At 42.0% G+C, this 20,484-nt stretch overlaps 1 protein-coding gene across 8 annotated transcripts in view; it reads left to right on the top strand.

Annotated features, from left to right (window-relative positions):
* The window catches only part of LMO7 (LIM domain 7), a 221,647-nt gene that overhangs the window by 150,141 nt on the left and 51,022 nt on the right, over nt 1-20,484 (top strand). For all 8 annotated transcript variants that reach the window (XM_070751347.1, XM_070751345.1, XM_070751344.1 and 5 more), the window contains exons 5-8: nt 804-834; nt 2,046-2,159; nt 4,283-4,481; nt 8,311-8,563. In XM_070751347.1, coding sequence (XP_070607448.1) covers nt 804-834; nt 2,046-2,159; nt 4,283-4,481; nt 8,311-8,563 — 597 coding nt within the window. The remainder of the gene's footprint in view (nt 1-803; nt 835-2,045; nt 2,160-4,282; nt 4,482-8,310; nt 8,564-20,484) is intronic.

Here is a 20,484-nt window from a genome sequence, read left to right as displayed (position 1 = left end):
CTAAGAGTCCTAGGCTGACCTACCCAATGCAAAGTCTGTGTTAATCGGGCCACGTGGTATCCCGTGGCTGAGTTCAGAGCAATCAAAAGAACATTCTTCTCCTGTTCCAACTGTAAATATAATAGAAATATTTGCATTGGCCGGGAGAAGGAAGCACTTTGAAGTGCTGGTGTCTTAATTTCCTCTTACTGTTTTTATTTCTCTATTAAACAAACGGTGGGTTTTGCAACCTTCACCCTTGGGAACAATAATAAAATGTTCAGAATGTTAAGTGAGGGAAATTAAATTATGCGTGGATTTAGATTTATTTTCCCTGCACTTGAATTAGTCAAATATTAATCCATCAATGGGAATTTTTAAAAAAAGTCACAGAAATGTTTAGACAGGCATGTAATTGTGTCCTTCGGTGGTTGTATAGATTTGCAACGGTGCATAGGATGTAAGAGCTTTCCATATATTTCTCCGTTCCAACATCCTGTTCTTTTTTCTTCTACCTGTGTTCTCATTTATTTCATATAAACGTTTAATAAATCAATTATGGTATCTTGAAGTGAAATGGATTTCCTTCCAAGTATGTTTTTTTCTCTAAAATTGATGTTGCACATTCAGGAATGGGATTTAGAACCTGTCATTGCTTTGGGTGGGATGTAAGAGTTCTCCAAACATCTGGAATTCTCCCTTTCTTTGAATATTATGGTCTGCATTAATTGTGTGATGATGGACTATGGCAGACAGTTTTGGTTTGCAATTACTGTTTTGAATTAGTTGTGTTAATCTAAGTTAACTTCATTTATTTCTTGCAGGCAAGAAGAAACTGACCGAAGAGTAAAAAATGTAAGATATGCATTTTTCTTACTTTTTGTTCTTAGTTTGATGCACATATTGATAGATTAAGGAAGAAAAAAATAGATTGGATACTTTTAATTAGTTCTCGTTATGCATAAGTCCAGGATCAGCTTAGTCATAATGTCAGTTGCCTGTGAAGGTGTTCAGTACTACTTCAGAACTTCAATACTAATTCAGCTAACTGCTGGCTGTAGTTCACCAGTTCAAATCTCACCAGGCTCAAGGTTGACTCAGCCTTCCATCTTTTCGAGATGGGTACAATAAAGACCCAGATTGTTGAGAGCAATGTGCTGATTTCCTTAAACTGCTTAGATAGGGCTGTAAAAGCACCATGAAGCAGTATATAATAATAATAATAATAATAATAATAATAATAATAATAATAATAATAATAATAATAATAGTAATAATAATTTATTAAATTTGTATGCAGCCCCTCTCCGAAGATTCGGGGCGGCTCACAACAACGATAAAAACAAGATTATAATGGCACAAATCTAATATTAAAAAACTAAAAACCCTATCACAATTAAAAACCAAACAGCACATACATACCAAACATAAATTATAATAAGCCTGGGGGAAAGATGTCTCAAATCCCCCATGCCTGGCGGTATAGGTGGGTCTTAAGTAGTTTACGGAAGACAAGGAGGGTGGGAGCCGTTCTAATCTCCGGGGGGAGTTGATTCCAGGGGGCCGGGGCCACCACAGAGAAGGCTCTTCCCCTGGGGCCCGCCAGATGACATTGTTTAGTCGACGGGACCCGGAGAAGGTCAACTCTTTGGGACCTTATCGGCCGCTGGGATTCGTGCGGTAGCAGGCGGTTCCAGAGGTACTCTGGTCCAATGCCATGTAGGGCTTTAAAGGTCATGACCAACATTTTGAATTGTGACCAGAAACTGATTGGCAGCCAATGCAGGTCACGGAGTGTTGTAGATACGTGGGCGAATCTGGGAAGCCACACGATGGCTCTCGCGGCCGCATTCTGCACGATCTGGAGTTTCCGAACACTTTTCAAAGGTAGCCCCATGTAGAGAGCGTTACAGTAATCGAACCTCGAGGTGATGAGGGTGTGAGCGACTGTGAGCAATGACTCCCTGTCCAAATAGGGCCCTAACTGGTGCACCAGGCGAACCTGGACAAACACAGGAATGGTAAAATAGAGACTAATGGAGTTTCGTAATTCTGTCGTTTTTAAGGTTTTGATTACCTTGTACTGGCTGGGCAGGAAAGCAGCCCGTAGCCCTTCTTATCATGGCCCCCACTTGGATTTGAAAGCCTTTGAGAAATTGCTTGGACAAGCTTTGACCAAGGTAAGGACTCGGTGAAGGAGTTGGTTAAAGCAGTGTTTCCCAACCTTGGCCACTTGAAGATATCTGGACTTCAACTCCCAGAATTCCCCAGCCAGCATTTGCTGGCTGGGGAATTCTGGGAGTTGAAGTCCAGATATCTTCAAGTCCAGATATCTTCTGGGAGTTGAAGTCCAGTTATCTTCAAGATTGGGAAACACTGGGTTAAAACAATTAATCAGTGGAACAACTTGCCACCAGAAACTGTGAATTCTCCATCGCTGTATGTTTTTAAGAAGAGATTGACAACCATTTATCTGACATTGTATAGGGTCTCTGGTTTGAGCAGGGGGTTGGACTAGAAGACCTTCAAGGTCCCTTCCAAATTAGTTATTCTATATTCTGCCATCTGTGACGGCAACAGTGAGAAGAAGCTTTGGTCTGTGAATCTATTGGACATCAATTCCTCTTTTGCAGAATATTCTGACTACTATAAAATCTGGGGAAAGTCCAAATACCTAAGTCTTGGGAATTTCTGGAGGGGGTACGCGTTCTTTTTTTTGGGGGGGGGGGGATTGAGATCTATCGATTTGTGGTGCAATATTTCTATATTTATCATTGTGTTTGGTTATGGGAGGAAGGAGTCTACGGAGAGGGGTGGCATACAAATCTAATAAATAATAATAAAATAAGTGTCTAGTATCACTATTCCGTTGGTTTTTTTATGTATTTTTCCTGTTTAAGCCATTTATACCAGCTTTCCCATATTTTGTAGAATTCAGATTTGTCCTTTTCCTGTATTTCTAAGGTCAATTTAGTCATTTCGGCGCATTCCAGAACCTTGTTTATAAAGCTTAAAGTCGCGGGGGCTGCTTTACGAATGGATGGAAATTAAAAATGGATAAGAATTTTAAATTTATTTTTGAAGTGATATATGAGAATTGGAGATCAGAGGGGTGAAGACCCAGATGACAAAAAAAAAAAAAGGAATAGTGGCAGCATTAGATAACAATACAACACAGAATTAAAAAGGTTAAATTAGATAAAAGCAAAGATGTTATGCTATATTTTTAAAAGGTTGGAGCTAGGGAATTTTAGTACATTTTAGCAGATTAGGGAACTTTAAATCTATAGATGGATAGAAATATTAGTTCATGATTAGGAAGGGAATCGAAAGCAGGCCGACAAGTATTGTATTGCCTCTGTCCAAATCGATGGTGAGACCACATTTGGAGTACGTACTGTGTACATTTCTGATCACTGCACCTCAAGAAGGATATAATGGAACTGGAAAAGGTACAAAAGTGGGCAACAAGAATGATCAAGGAAATGGAGCACCTCCCTTGAAACCAGGTTGCAACGCTTGGTCTCTTCAGCCTTGAAAGACGGCGTATAAGAGGTGACTTGATCGAAGTGTATAAAATCATGCATAGTATTAGAAAAGGTGGATAGAGAAAAATTATTTTCTCTATCACACAATACTAGGACAAGGGGGCACTCCCTAAAGCTCATAGGTAAGAAAGTGGGGACAAATAAAGGGGAATATTTCTTCACCCACAGGGTCATTGATTTATGGAATTCACACCTAGAAGTGGTCGTGACAGCTGTCAGCCTTGATAGCTTCAAGGCAGGATTAGACAGATTCATGGATGCCAAGTGTATTGGTGGTTATTTAAACGGATGTCCATGTGCCGCCTTTATGTTGGATGAGACAGGCAGGATTCCCTTGGGTACCATTTGTTGGGGGGCAAGGGAAAAGGGAGGGTTTTGCCTTCTCTTTCTGCTCAAGATCCCCATGGACAATTGGTGGGCCACTGCGTGACACAGAATCCTGAACTCGATGGGCTTTGGCCTGATTCAGCATGGCTCTTCTTATGTTCTTATTTTCTTATTTCTATGGATTAATGTTTTTGATATTTAATTATTTTTAAATATTTGAGAAAGGAGGATAGAACTTGTTTAAATGGAAAACGTAATTTAGGATAGTCCTTAAAATGTTTTACTTGAGAAGGAAGTGCTATATATTGTAATTATTAGACATTGAAACTGTGTTTTTTATTATTCTATGCATGTTTCATTGTATGGTGGAGAAAAATAAAGAAAAATTTATACAAAAATAATTATCTTTGGCGCTTTTCCTCCTACAGGCCCTTGGGGAATCCTACAGCCCCAAACGAAGTGGAAGGGACAGCGGATACGGGGAGCTTTGGAGTGCTGAACGCATTGATCCTCTTTCATTCTCCACCAGCCACAAGCGGGACGATTCCTTAGATAGCTTGGACTCTTTTGGCTCCAGATCCTCTACCAGCTTCTGTTCGGATCTCACTCTGAAAGGTGGCAGTGAAGGTGACTCCTACGCTTTGGGTTAATCCTTTCTATTTGAGAAGACAGACTTTCAAAATAAGTCTAGTGTTGTTTGGCATCGTTGCTGCTTTCATTTGAATAAGTTAATTTTGAGCATGAGCATGAAGAGTGTTGGTCCGAAAACACTGCCTTGAGGGACACCACTGTTGACCGGAGCAGGATTAGATACGACACTTCCTATTTTGACCACTTGTTGTCTGTTAGACAGGAACGCTGTTATCCAATCATGTAGTGGTCCAGAGATGCCATAGGATTTTAGCTTCAGAAGAAGTTTGTCTTGAACTACTGAATCAAAGGCTTTACAAAAATCTATGTAGATTGGGGCTATTGTTTTACCCTTATCCAGTAGAGTAGTCCATATGTTTTTGCAGTGTAAGAGTTGCAGGTTACAGGATTTTTTTTTTCTGAAACCAAGTTGTTTGTTGGAAAGTAGGTTATTAGTTTCTAAGCGGAATGTAATGGATTGGTTTATGATTGCTTTCTCAGGGTTGTCCTTTAGATTTTTGCTAGATTTCCTGAAGGCGCAGAATATTTAATGATGAGCAACTGATTTTTAAAAGAATGCATCCTCAGCTATTTATTTAAAGCATTTGCAAATTGCTTCTCATTAAAATAAAAAATAAAAACCCCAAAGCAATTTACAATAAAAATCAAGCTGTTCGCTTCGAACACTGGCTTAAAATGATTGGTAAAGCGTACATTAAAGCATTGTGTTAGATATACAGTAATCAATGCAATAAAAACACAGCAATATTTTTTTTTAAAAAAAAAATACCCTTGCGGGGATGCACACACTTAAAAAGCCTCGCAGCCCCTTCACAAACACCCCGTGTTTGAAATTCTCTCCTGTTGCACTTTTTTACACCTGTGGCCTTATCATCCTGTAGTCCTTCTCACTCACTCACTCTATCTATCTATCTAACTATCTATCTATCTATCTATCTATCTATCTATCTATCTATCTATCTATCTATCTATCTATCTATCTATTGGATTTGTATGCCGTCCCTCTCCGTAGATTCGGGGCGGCTAACAAACAGCATGTAACAATCCAATTAATAAAACAACTAAAAACCCTTATTATAAAACCAAACATACACACAAACATACCATGCATAACTTGTAATGGCCTAGGGGGAAGGAATATCTTACTTTCATCGTTCTTTTACTTGAATGTTAAAATTGTAGCATTCATTTCAGCTCTGCTCAAAACATTTCATCCTTCAGAACTCTATAAATACTTACATCAAAATTTCAACGCTTCTCTTCCATCCCAGCTAATTTCCTTTTCTACTCTGACTCACTCTGTGGGAGATTTTTTTTTTCCATTCCCTTCCAAACCCTACTTTCCTTTCCATTAAAATCCCTTGGTTTTGCACTGGAAAGTGTTGATTTAAAAAGTTGGGTTCAGTATTAGATAGATAGATAGATAGATAGATAGATAGATAGATAGATAGATAGATAGATAGATAGATAGATAGATAGATAGATAGATAAATGATACATACAGAGATAAAGGTAGAAATGGAGAAAGAGAGATAGATAGAAGACAGGATTAGGCAGATTCATGGATACCAAGTGTATTGGTGGTTATTGAAACAGATTCCCACGTGCAGCCTCTATGTTGGTTGAGGCAGGAAGGATTCCCTTGAGTACCATTTGTTGGGGATCAAGGGAAAGGGAGGGTCTTGCCTTCTCTTTCTGTTCAAGATCCCCATGGACAATTGCCACTGTGTGACACAGAATGTTGGACTTGATAGACTTTGGCCTGATTCAGCAGGGCTCTTCTTATGTTCTTAGATACAGATACAGAAACAGATACATAGATGTGTACATAGATACAGATACAAACTCAGACAGACAGACAGAAATATCAGTGGTGGGTTGTAAATAATTTGGTGGTGGGTGGGTAAAACATGCGGCACGCGCACAGGCACACACACACGTGTGTGTGTGTGTGTCTGTGTATCTGTGTGTGTATATATATATATATGTCACTTTTTTTTTTGCTGAATTTGAAAATTAAGGGAGACTAGGATAGATCTATTTCGGCCTTATTTTGGCCTCATCAGCTAGCCATACCCTCAAAAAAATAAAGGGGACACTTAAACAGTGATTTTCAACCTTTTTTGAGCTGCGGCACATTTTTTACATTTACAAAATTCTGGGGCACACCACCAACCAAATTGACACAAAATGACACTTTAACACAATACATATTATACATATAGTTGATAATACAGTTTCTAAATGTATTTATACTCACTTAGTGTGAAACCTGGGCCTGTTTGGATGAACACAAAAGGGATATCCTGGCAGGAATGGTAGTCTGGGGACCCATGTTTAATTTCCCCACGGCACACCTGACTATGTCTCATGGCACACTAGTGTGCCACGGCACACTGGTTGAAAAACACTGACTTAAACAACACTATATAACTCCAGGTAAATCAAACTTCTGCAAAATCAAACCATCCACTTAGGAAGCAACACTGATCGACAATCAATTTCACATGCTGTTGTGCATATTCAACTTTGTAGAGAACAAAGTATTCAATGAGAATATTTCATTCATTCAGATCTACGATGTGTTATTTGAGTGTTCCCTTTATTTTTTTTTGAGCAGTGTATATATACATTTCAAGACAGAGGCCCCAGGATCAAATCCCAGTAAAGGCTAGCTGATGAGGCCAAAATAAGGCCGAAATAGATCTATCCTAGTCTCCCTTAATTTTCAAATTCAGCAAAAAAAACCAAACACATGTGACACATACAGATAGAATTGTAGGCTATCAATAAAATTAACTGCCTTGGAAATGGCCCTGGGTTGGGCTGAGAGGCAAAAAAGGAGCTGTGATGTTCCTTCAATAAACCAGGGCGATTCGGCACAAAAATATGTAACCCTTCCCTGATGCAGAGCTGAAGGGATTGGATACTGTAGCCTAGAGGTTAATTCTCTGCCTTACAAGGCAAAGGTTGCAGGTTCAAGTACCCTTTAGTTTTTTGAGCAGTATATATTTGTCACATGTTTTGAGCAGTGTATATGGTAGTCACATGTTTTTGCTGAATTTGAAAATTAAGGGAGACTAGGATAGATCTATTTCGACCTTGTTCTGGCCTCATCGGCTAGACATACCCTTACTGGGATATGAACTTGCAGCTTTTGCCTTCTAAGGCAGAGAATTAACCTCTATAACCACTGATAATGAAAAGGAAGGGAGACTAGCATAGATCTGTTTTGAACTTATTTGCTCTTGGCAGCCGGCCATATCCTTTCTACCCTTATCAGCAAAAATATGTTACACTGATAGATTATAGTTGTCGGCTATAAAAAGTTTATCTGCCTTGGAATATGGCCCCTTGTGCAGGAATAGGCAAAATTGGCTCGTCTATGACTTGTGGACTTCAACTCCCAGAATTCCTGAGCCAATCATGCTAGCTCAGGAATTCTGGGAGTTGAAGTCCACATGCCATAGAAGAGTCAACTTTGCCTACTCCTGCCTTGGTGGGACTGAAAGGCAAAAACGAAGCTCCCATATTTGGGTACACCAGGGTGACAAAAAAAATCACACACACACACACACACACACACACATTGATTCAGGTAGTCCATGACTTAACAACCATTCATTTAGTGACTCTTCCAAGTTACAACAGCAGGGAACTAAAACCACTTGAGGTCCGATTGTCTCCTGACAAAGGAACTTTGGCATAAACATGACCTGCATGACCGAGAATCTCCATTGATGTTCCCAGTTCTCAAATTTTAACTGCATCTTTTTTCTTTCCTATGTATGTCTATCTGTAATAGATTTTGAGAGTGACACGGATTCTGAAAGCCGCGCCAGAATGCATGATCCCGGGAAAGACGACATGTCCTATCGCCGAGTTGCCTTAGCTGAACCCAAGCCTGCTGCAGAATTCAACCGTTTCCTACCCAACAAAGCCAAGGCACCAACTTATATGCCGGCACCTTTAAGAAAGAAGAGAATCGAGAAGAACGAAGATAACAGGAGAAGCTGGGCGAGTCCCGTCTTTACCGAACCAGATGGAAATTTTTCAAGGTATTCTTGTCACGCTCAAACGTCTCAAATGGTCTGAGAATAGAATAGAATAGAATAGCATTCAATATAATAGAATAGAAATAGAATAGAATAGAATAGAATAGAAATCTTTATTGGCCAAGTGTGATTGGACACACAAGGAATTTGTCTTGGTGCATATGCTCTCAGTGTACATAAAAGATACATTTGTCAAGAACCATGAGGCACAACATTTAATGATTGTCATAGGGGTCAAATAAACACTGAAGAAACAATCAATATTAATAAAAATCTTAGGATACAAGCAACATGTTACAGTCATACAGTCCTAAGTTGGAGAAAAAGGGTGGTAAGAATGATGAGAAAAAACTAGTAGAAATAGAAGTGCAGACTTAGTAAAAAGACTGACAGTGTTGAGGGAATTATTTGTTTAGCAGAGTGATGGCGTTTGGGGAAAAACTGTTCTTGTGTCTAGTTGTCTTGGTGTGCAGTGCTCTGTAGCGACGTTTTGAGGGTAGGAGTTGAAACAGTTTGTGTCCAGGATGCAAGGGGTCAGTAAATATTTTCCCCGCCCTTTTTTTTGACTCGTGCAGTACACAGGTCCTCAATGGAAGGCAGGTTGGCAGCAATTGTTTTTTCTGCAGTTCTGATTATGGTGGCTGTGGAATTCTGGGAGTTGAAGTCCAAATATCTTCAAGTTGCCAAGGTTGGGAAACACTGTCTTAGAAGGCTTACATGTATTCCATATTTTTGTCCTAATGTCCTAAATTGATTTATCGCGCACATACCAATAACTATTGGACAGGTAGATGTTGCCTCTTCTCAGACTATTCTCAAAACAAATAATGATTCCTACAAATTGCTAAGTGCAAATGCAGAGTGAATGCAAAGTGACAAACAAAACACTTCCAATTTTCAGTTTGTGGGACAATATAGGAAACTAGTGCTTGGAGGAAGGGATGAAAAGACTACCTGAACTTTACAAACTAAATAGCACCTACTGCAAAATTTAAAATAAAATGGTTAGTTATTGAGTCAAAGCAATAATGAACAGTAGAAAAATAATAAAATTTCAATAATTAAATATTTAACGGATATTTCAAGTAGATCTTTTAAAGTAGACTCACACAACCCATCAATAATTTATTTAACTTGCTTCACAAGTCAGTAATTTCATTTCATTCCATTTTATTGGATTTGTATGCCGCCCCTCTCCGCAGACTCGGGGCGGCTAACAACAGTAATAAAAACAATGTGCGACAATCCAATACAGTGAACCCTCGATCATCGCGAGGGTTCCGTTCCAGGACCCCACGCGATGATCGATTTTTAGCGAAGTAGCGGTGCGGAAGTAAAAACACCATCTGCGCTTGCGCAGATGGTGTTTTTGCTTCTACTGCCGCCCGCCCTTCGCCCGCCCACCCCGTTGCTCGCACAACGGCTTCCCTGGGTGCCCGCTTGCTTGGGAACATCCCAGCTTCGCTCCCAGCTGGGGAGCGGATCTAGGGAGTCCCCCACCGCGCGCGCGTTGCTGGGGAAAGCGCGCACGCTTGGGAACATCCCAGCTTCGCTCCCAGCTGGGGAGCGGATCTAGGGAGTCCCCCACCGCGCGCGCGTTGCTGGGGAAAGCGCGCGCGCTTGGGAACATCCCAGCTTCGCTCCCAGCTGGGGAGCGGATCTAGGGAGTCCCCCACCGCGCGCGCGTTGCTGGGGAAAGCGCGCGCGCTTGGGAACATCCCAGCTTCGCTCCCAGCTGGGGAGCGGATCTAGGGAGTCCCCCACCGCGCGCGCGTTGCTGGGGAAAGCGCGCGCGCTTGGGAACATCCCAGCTTCGCTCCCAGCTGGGGAGCGGATCTAGGGAGTCCCCCACCGCGCGCGCGTTGCTGGGGAAAGCGCGCGCGCTTGGGAACATCCCAGCTTCGCTCCCAGCTGGGGAGCGGATCTAGGGAGTCCCCCACCGCGCGCGCGTTGCTGGGGAAAGCGCGCGCGCTTGGGAACATCCCAGCTTCGCTGGGAGCGAAGCTGGGATGTTCCCAAGCGCGCACGCTTTCCCCAGCAACGCGCGCGCGGTGGGGACTCCCTAGATCCGCTCCCCAGCTGGGAGCGAAGCTGGGATGTTCCCAAGCGCGCGCGCTTTCCCCAGCAACGCGCGCGCGGTGGGGACTCCCTAGATCCGCTTCCCAGCTGGGGAGCGGAGCTAGGCTGCCCCAAGCTCGCGCGCGCCGCCCGCCCGCCCACGCTGTTGCCGGCTCCGCTTCCCAGCTGGGAAGCGGAGCTAGGGTGCCCCAAGCTCTCGCTCCAGCCCACCGCCGCTGGGGTCTTACGGGGCAAGAGGGGGAAGACCCAGGGAAGCCTCTGCCCGGCGGGGAAACTCCACCATCTACGCATGCGTGGAAGGGCACGCATGCGTAGATGGTGGAGTTTACTTCCGGGTTGCAAACTAGCGAAATAGCCCTTTCGCGATCCTTGAGGACGCGAAACTCGAGGGTTCACTGTACTTAAAAACTAAAAGCCCTTATTTTAAAAACCAATCATACATACAACGTACCATACATAAATTGTGGAAGCCAAGGGGGAAAGAATATCTTAATTCCCCCAAGCCTGACAACACAGGTGGGTTTTAAGAAGCTTGCGAAAGGCAAGAAGGGTGGTAGCTATTCTAATCTCTGGGGGGAGTTGGTTCCAGAGGGCCGGGGCCGCCACAGAGAAGGCTCTCCCCCTGGGTCCCGCCAAACGACATTGTTTAGTTGACGGGACCCGGAGGAGGCCAACTCTGTGGGACCTAATTGGTTAGTTAATTCTACGGCAAAGGGCTGTATGGTTTTGTGCACTCAATGGCTAATTTTTTTTCTGTTTGTATTTGAAAATCCCAACCTCACCGGATGTTTTGTGCAGCAGCCACAGAAGAATTTGGGGGCCCGGGACGGAACGCAAGTCAGCAACTTACATTCTTTCAGACTTCTCCAACTATTTGGAGGAGGAAGAAGAGGAGGAGGAAGAGAAAACCACGGGAATCCCAGACATCGAAACCGATGATCTTTACACTCGCAAAATAAGTGCTGCCGCATCAGCGGTAAAAATCTCCTCTCATAAATTTCTCCCTAAATCTTGGATTCCGGGCGAAGAGCTACACTGGAAAAAAGCCCAAAGGATCTCTTTTTCCAAACAGTGGTATAAGGAAATTCAAGGATTCAGGTTTGTCGTCTTGCATGTTCTTTCTGCATCCAGCCCGATTTTCTAGAAAACAAATTTTTTAGAAAACGCATTTGGACTCGTTGGAGTCAATGTCCGTGTCTGCTTGGGGACACTTACAGTGGATAGTATCTCCGTTCGTCTTTGCCTGTGGCCTTTGTGTGTACTGTTGTTGTTTGATGAAATAGATTGCTGCATCTAGTTTTTGTGACGGGACTTATTTCCCTGCCTTTCCTCCTTCTCCCGATGCGGGGATCCTATCCAGTAACGTGGGAGTTGCCGAAGAGGAAGACGGAAGAGTCCAGCCCAGCCATAGCATCGTGGACAGCTTGGCCATCAGAAGATGCCAAGAAGACCCTCAACCCATCAAGCCAACAGCTAAAATCGCTGCAGGCGAGATGTGTGGTCCTACTTCTGAGCTGCCAAGGTTCCTACAATTGCATGAGCCAGACTAGCTGATAAGTGAAGGCGTTTGTGGCTTGCTTAAACGGGGACGTGATGTATTGATATGCAAGCTATCGTTCTAATACGTTCTCTATACCCGAGCATTTGGAATCGATGCTGCTAAAGTGATCGGGATTGTTGTATGTCTGCTGGTTGCCTTTTTTAACGGCTGGCCTGCTTTGCTGTTACCCCAAAGTAGTCGTCTTGTCCTTTGAAAGAGCAGAGCATCCGAATTAGCTTTGCTTCTGTTCTGTCGGGCTCCCTGGTAGACTCCTCCCAAAAATTCACAGGTACAAATTTCAGACACACGCACGTTTGAAAATTCAAAACAATGTTCTTTATAATGAAAATTCACTTAACCTAAGCCCTCTTTTGGTATAGCAAAGAGCACTCGTCTCCAAACAAACTGGTAATTTGTACAAGTCCCTTATCAGTTCTGTGATACTTAGCTTGCAGCTGTGAGGCAATTCACAGTCCTCCTTCTTTCACAAAGTGAAACACACTTTTGCTCTGGTTTAGTTTCAAAGCGGGGAAAAATCAGCACACACAAAAAGTCAAAGTCAGTAAAGCAGTCACGAAACACAAGGATCAGATAATCCTCCACAGTGGCCAAACCCACAGGCTGCTATTTATAGCAGCCTCACTAATCGCCACAGCCCCACCCAACCACAGGTGGCCTCATTTTCTTTGATAATAATCTCTCAGTTGTTGTTGCCTATGCATCGCTTTCCGCATGCGTGGCTGTATCATTAACTCTTGTTCTGAATCCAAGGAGGAGCTAGATAATTGATCTCCTTCTGAGCTGTCTGCCACACTCTCCTCCTCCCTGTCACTCATGTCTTCTTGGTCAGAGGAGCCTTCATCAGCAGATTCCACCGGGGGCATAACAGGCCTGCAGCATGTGGATGTCTCCCCCACATCCACAGTCCTTGGGGCAGGAGCTGGGCCAGAGCTAACCACAACAGCTTCCATGTATGTTTGTGCATCTTTCTATAATGTCTGCATCTTTTTGGTCTTTTAGTTGAGTGGTCGCTTATTGGCAAACCTCTCTCTGGGTTGTATCACTTCAGCAGCTGAAGGCCTCTTTTGATGGGATGTTCCTTAGTAGACATTTTTGAAAACCTCCAGCTCTGATAGTAAAAAGAGAGGAGAAAACTTTGTGCTTTTTTCCCCTTTCTCTCTCTTGCATCTGTTTCTGATGTTGACATATTTTTTTTTTCTGTTTGTGGGAAGAATCCTCCATTCAGGTGCAGAATTGACAGAGCCCAGAGCCAATCAATTTGCTAAGGGTTGTAACCTTTGCTCTAAGGTCTCTGTGACCTACACCATACTGCAAACCTAATGTACGTGTGTATCTTTTATATCTCAGCCAGTTTTTATTTCTTCGAGCCCTGCAAAAATATTCCGAGGACTACCTGAATTCTGACCATAGAACCAAAGCTGACCCGTCTTCAGGGCCTCGGCTGATAACGTGCAGAAGATATAATTACCTTAGGCCAGGCTACGACCAAAGAATCCATGAGATTAGAGACTTTTATCCAGATTTGGAAAACGACGATTTATTTGTCCGTAAGACTGGTGCCTCCCACGCGAATCCAGTCGTTCTCCAAGATTTTGAGTATTTTAGGAGGACTGTTCAACAAAGACCTTGTGTCGAAGGAGAGATTGTCCTTCAGCCCAGAGATGGGGAAGATGAAATAATTCCAGATTTAGAAAAAGATGACCTCACCGTTCGCAAAGCTCAATTGCAAAAGAAAGAAGTGCCTTTATCTGGTGCCCCTGACAAATACCAGCCTGCTCTTTTCCCGGACCCTTGGAGTCTACCCCCAGAAATTCAGGCCAAATTCTTATGTTTGCTGGAGAAGTCCACCCTCAAGAGCGAAAGTGAGCGGAGAGGAAAAGTCTTATCTCCTTCTTCAAGTCAAAAGAAGGACGATATGTTGACCCGAAAAATGGAGCTGCTCAGCCTAGGAGCCAATGTTCAGTCCAAGAGCTTCTGCCCAGGAGCGTGTAGCAAAGAAGATATGGAAAAATGGGAAGCCATCAGACAAGCCAGCAAAACCAGGCATAAGAAACGGCAGATGGTTGAAAGGTCAGCTCATGGCCATGCATGGATCATGCTTGTATCTGAATATTTGGAAATGGTGCTTGGAAGCGAACCGTGGTGTGTGGTTTTCAACAAAGCATGCCTTGGTGTGTGACGTTTAAGCTCAATGTTCATGTCTATCCCTGTAAGTTCTCTTGTTGCTCATCGACCGCTCGCAATTCATCTGTCAGAAGTTAACAGGTCTATTTGTAGATTGTGTTTATTGTCTTGGAGTGGTACGGTGGCCTAGAGGCAGAGCTCTCGTCTCACAATTAGGAGGTTGTGAGTTTGATCCCAGGTAGAGGTAGATATTTCTCTCTCTGGGCACAATGAGAATACAGTGTTCCCTCGATTTTCGTGGGTTCGAACTTCGCGAAAAGTCTATACCACGGTTTTTCAAAAATATTAATTAAAAAATACTTTGCGGGTTTTTTCTCTATACCACAGTTTTTCCTGCCTGATGACGTCATTTGTCATCGACAAACTTTGGTCTGCCTTTAATAAATATTTTTTTTAATAAACTTTAATAAATAAACATGGTGAGTAATAATCTAAATGGTTGCTAAGGGGATGGGAAATTGCAATTTAGGGGTTTAAAGTGTTAAGGGAAGGCTTGTGACACTGTTCATAGCCAAAAATAGTGTATTTACTTCCGCATCTGTACTTTGCGGAAATTCGACTTTCGCGGGCGGTCTCGGAACGCATCCCCCGCGAAAAGTGAGGGAACACTGTATATCTACTGAACAAAACTCTGCATTGGCGACAGGTACAGCATCCGGCCAGTAAAAATCTATTAGGCTCCATTTAGTTGCCAAAACTCCACCCTGCAAGGGATTATGGGTTAATTCAAAGAAGATTGTGTTTATTGTACTAGTCAAGAATACGGGTTTCTATTGTTAACAAGAAGCTGGTACCCCTTAGTGTGCAATGATTCTAAAAAATGATATATTTTAAGTCTGTAGTTCAGTGGTTCTCAATCTAGGGGTTGGGACCCCTTTGGGGGCCGAATGACCATTTCATGGGGGTTGCCTAAGACCATAGGAAAAGATAAATTTCCCATGGTGTTAGGAACTAAAGCTTCTATTCTGGCGCCTTGGAACATATTTTTACAATCTGACCAATCAGGTTTTTACAGTGGGGGGTGACCCTCTGACCTTTCTGCCAATCAGCTCAAAGCTCTGTTGGGAGAATTGGCACTAGAGGTATGATTGGGCGTCACCACAACATCAAGAACTGCATTAAGGTGTTTGCTGCATTAGAAAGGTTGAGAAACGAATAAACAGAAGCCATAATCACTGTCGGACTTTTTGATCTAAAAGTTCTTATGTGAATCTGGAACTCTTCCATAAAATGTTGAAAACCATTCCTGCAGATAAGACGAAAAGGAAGATACATAGACTCCTTTTCCAATTTTATTCTCCCCATTTTGTGTGTTGCTACTCCACTTGCAATTCCTTTGATCCAATCGTCAAGTAGAATCTATATTTTGACAATCTGGTTTGATTATTCCCTCACTAATATCTATTAAATCCTTTCAGAATGTGTGTCCCTGCAACCACACCGGTTTAATATTCGACTTTAAAAAATAACATTTTCTATAACCACCCCCCTTTTTTTCCCCTTCCCAAGTTTTGTTATTGTCTGAATTGTGCAGAATTGTTTCCTCGTTGCTCAGAAAAGAAACCCAGTTCCAAATGAGTTGACGTATTTGTTGATTCTCGAGGGAGGAGGGAGAAAAGGGCATTTTTGGTTTTGATCCCCTTCCCATGGGAGGATTTCCCAACCTTTTTTCAGAAGAAGTTTGGATTCTAGAGAGCGTCAGGTGCCGATTATTGGTCTCCACTGTTCCTCGTGAAGACACAGTCCTTGGCCAAACTTAATGAGGTTTCTGATGCTCCATTTGGTAAAGTCCTTCTCGTCTTGAAATGGCCTCATGCATTCCATTCTCCTTGCAACATTCATTTAAGCGTTCTGTGTCTTTGTTCACCTGCGTCATTCCAAAGGATCAATTGTGCATGTTTTCTTGGAAAATAAGTATCTGCGAGCTGGTCATTTTCTTAAAATATTCCATTATAAAATTATTATAAAATATCTACAAAAAGATATGGATCAAATTGAACGGGTCCAAAGACGGGCTACAAAAATGGTGGAGGGTCTTAAGCATATAACTTATCAGGAACGAGTGACATAGGAGAAGGTTTGGTAGGGAAGGTTTGCCTATTTGTCAATGACACTAAAGTGTGCAATAGGGTTGATATTCCTGGAGGCGTCTGTAATATGGCAAATGATTTAGCTTTACTAGATAAGTGGCCAAAGCAATGGAAACTGCAGTTTAATGTTTCCAAATATAAAATATAAAAGGAATCCTCAATCTGAGAATTGTATTGGCAGTTCTGTGTTAGCAAAAACTTCAGAAGAAAAGGATTTAGGGGTAGTGATTTCTAACAGTCTCAAAATGGGTGAACAATGCAGTCAGGCCGTAGGGAAAGCAGGTAGAATGCTTGGCTGCATAGCTAGAGGTATAACAAGCAGGAAGAGGGAGATTGTGATCCTGCTATATAGAGCGCTGTTGAGACCACATTTGGAATAATAATGTGTCCAGTTCTGGAGACCTGCAATAGAGGAAGCCAGCTTCACATAATGACTGAGTGGTTCACTTAACAACTGCAGTGAATTGCTTTTTTCCACAACAGTCGGAAAAAAAGTTAATAAAATGTGGCAAAACTCATTTAACAACGGCCTTGCTTAGAATTTTTGGCCATAAGTCGAAGACCACCTATATTCTAAAATCTATCACACCTAAGGGCAGCTGCAGCTGTTTGTTTCCCCCCCCCCCCCCTGTGTGTTAAGCCTCCGATCTCTCTAAATTTTTGTTTAAAATGCAGTAGTGAAAATGTTCTGCGTACCATTGTGGTGTAACCATCGGCATTTCCATAAGTGAAACTCGTACATTTGCATGGTCCATATTGAAACAGTGGGAAGTACCGGCGGAAAAGTGACCCCCCTCGTGTTTAGGGTCACGTTTAAAAGTTTAAAATGGGAAGATGCTGAGATAGTCGCAGGGAACATCATACGCTTTTTCAAAGTCAGTTGCTGCTTTAGCTGATCAGGTGGGCATGGACCTGTGGGCATCATTTACAAGACGGCAATGCCAGTGGAACGGACTGTATGAACTTTTGTCGGTTTTCTGATTTCCTTCAGGCTGTTGCAAAAGATTTCTGAGGAACACGGGTAAGTGGAATGATGGAAGCATGACGGACTGTGTGGATAACCCCTCCCTCTAATCCTCCCGCCCGAATCCCTTGTAACTCCGCTTGAGGCCATGTATGCATGTGCTTTGGGTCTGGCGCTCAACTGGCTTGCAATGCCATCTCAGAAGTATCTTTGGGATCCCTCCCTCCAGAAACTGCTCCTGGAGACCCACAAGAGGCTTCCTTGAATGCTGGGTGGGGGTGGGGTGTGTGTGAGCTTTGCAAATTCTCACAAAGAGTTATGGTTGTGGTGAAGGTTGGCAACCCTGCTCCCCTTTGGCTAAGGGCTCAAAATAAGTCATAGGCAAAAAATAAAATAGAACTATCGCTATCTAAGCCAGTTGTCGCAAACCATCATACTGATGTTGCCTGCTAATTGGGGAAATGTCCAATTGCATGCAGTACCTTTTTTTTAAAAAAAACTTTATTAATTATTTACATTAAGAATTTTTTAAAATTATTATTATTAGTAGTATTCATTAGAGTCGCATGCCGCCCTTCTCCGAAGACTCGGGGCAGCTCACAAGACAAATCTAATTAATTAAAAAATTACAAACTAAAATACACAAATACCACAAAACAAAAAACAAAACAAAATACAACCTATACAAACGCATAGATGTCATCATTCATTGTTACAATTAAGTCATAAACACTCAACAATTTATACATTTGCCGATCTACCCGTATTGCTAAGTTTTTATTTTATTTCATTCTATCAGCCTATTAGTTTTACATTGCTATATTATATATTGTTACCCAAATCTTAATCTTTATTCATTTCAGTCATATTACCTAAATCATTAATTGTCCAAAATTAATTGCTAGCACCTTTTTTATTCAGCTGCATTCAGAGCATTATTTTTCATCTTAAATTATTTGACTGGTTGATGTTTTATTCTGTCGATTTATTCTGTTAAGGAGATGGGTGGTTCAGCAGTTTAACAAACAAACAAAAGTTCCAACAGAAAGTCAATATCTGCCATATTCTGTTGAGAAGAATTATTTGGGGGCCACAGAAAAAGAGCCCACGCAGAGCAGATAAAGGAAATAGTGGAACATAGATTGAAAAAAACCCCCACATTTTTAAAAAGATCTTACATCCACATAGTCATCAATGTACACCACCCAAAATAATATTTTGGGTACCTCAACAACAATAAGAGCTACAGTACTAGATACCCCTCAGAACAACTCACACAATAAAACCCGAAATCTGTACTTTGGGTGGTTGTTATTGTTTCCTAATCCATGCAAACAACATACTTTTTAAATTTGGGTCATTCTTTGCCAAGTGGACCAATTTGGCAAAAAGTGGACCAACTTGGGAAAAAGTTTTGCAGAACTCACACAACATTTGGTCACCCTGTACTTAAAGGACTCTGAAACCTTGAATGTTTGGAATGTGGACCTAAAATTTTGCACACCTCAGTTTCATACCATAAGGAATATATGTGCAAAGTTTCATTGAAAATAAAGGTGGTCAAGTAGGGACACCTGGTCCACTTGATAAAGAATGACCCATTTGGCAAACATTTAAAAAGGAAATCACGACCTATGGGAAGCATAACCTTATGTTGCCAACCCTGGGCTCCTAATTCCAGCTCCTTCTTCTTAATTCTAGTAAAGAATTTAGAGAGAATAAAAACAATGTCTCTTACCTAAGTTCAAAATTATTCTCCGTCTGTGAACGTGTGTTAAACTGGCTTTCCCACACCACCACCCTTTCAAAACTTGGAAGTGTTTAAAAGAAAAACAAGCTAAGAACCGTTTTCTCAGCATGAAATTAAGTTGCCTGTTGTCTCTTGAACACTGGATGGAAATCTGGCACCTAAGAGGATGCTAGAGTCCAAGATGGGCCTGTTTCAAATTCAGAACACTTTAGGCATCTTTGTAGCACCAACTATTCGAGCTTGCAATGCCTAAAGTGCATTCCTGGGCCAAGCAGACACAGTGGCAAATTGCAAAGGCCCAGAAACAGATGGTGTTCACAGCTATTGTAAAACATTGTGTTGCTTTAAAAATGTTCCTTTTGTTAACGTGGGAGCAGAAGTATGTACATACATATATACATACATACATGTTGAAAGCATTTTCTTGCAAAACATTTTTCTGATTTAAAATGTAGAAGGAAGAATCAATAGGGGGAAGAAATTTTTAGATAGACAGACAGATACAGTAGATCTGTCTGGATGGATAGATGGATGGAAGGTGGCTGAGAGAGAGAGAGGGATGATGGATGAATAAATATAGATATTCCTGAAAAAGAGAGAGAGAAAGAAGAAAAAGAAAAAAGAAAAGAAAAAGAAAAAAAGGAGGGAGGGAGGGAGAGAAAAAAGAAAGAAAGGAAAGAAAGAAAGAAGGGAATAAGGGAAGGAAAGAAAGAAAGAAAGAAAGAAAGAAAGAAAGAAAGAAAGAAAGAAAACAACCCAGGAAATTCTGGTCCAGATTGAACTCTGAGAATTGCTTTGGCTGCTGCTGCTGCTGATGTGCATGATGGGAGCTATGTTGGGGTTGGAGAGGGGGCATGTGAGGACTGGGTGAAGATGCATGAGTCTTTCCTCACTTCTTTAAAGTCTTGTCTAAAAGGGGGGGCTTTGTGGGGGGGGTCTCAGCAGGATTTGGAAGAGGACCAGATCTGCAATCAATCTAGATTCTAGATATGAACTCTATCCTAACAGGTTATCAGCTGCCAAAATTTTCAAAGATCACTGCAAGGGGACATATAACCCTTGACTCTGATGTGCTTAGATGTTTGTAATTAATTACAAAAATATGAGTTTTGTCAGATGTTACCTTTTCCTGTTTCGGTTGCTGCTGGTGGTGGTTTTCTTCTTCTTCTTCTTCTTCTTCTTCTTCTTCTTCTTCTTCTTCTTCTTCTTCTTCTTCCTTCTTCTTCTTCTTCCTCCTCCTCCTCTTCTTTGTCTTATTATTCCTCCTCCTCTTCTTCTTTTTCTTCCCCTTCCCCC

This window comes from Erythrolamprus reginae, chromosome 4, assembly GCF_031021105.1.
Source record: "Erythrolamprus reginae isolate rEryReg1 chromosome 4, rEryReg1.hap1, whole genome shotgun sequence".
NCBI lineage: Eukaryota > Metazoa > Chordata > Lepidosauria > Squamata > Dipsadidae > Erythrolamprus > Erythrolamprus reginae.
The sequence above is the reverse complement of the archived record's forward strand: the minus strand, read 5'-3'. Positions and strand labels throughout refer to the sequence as shown.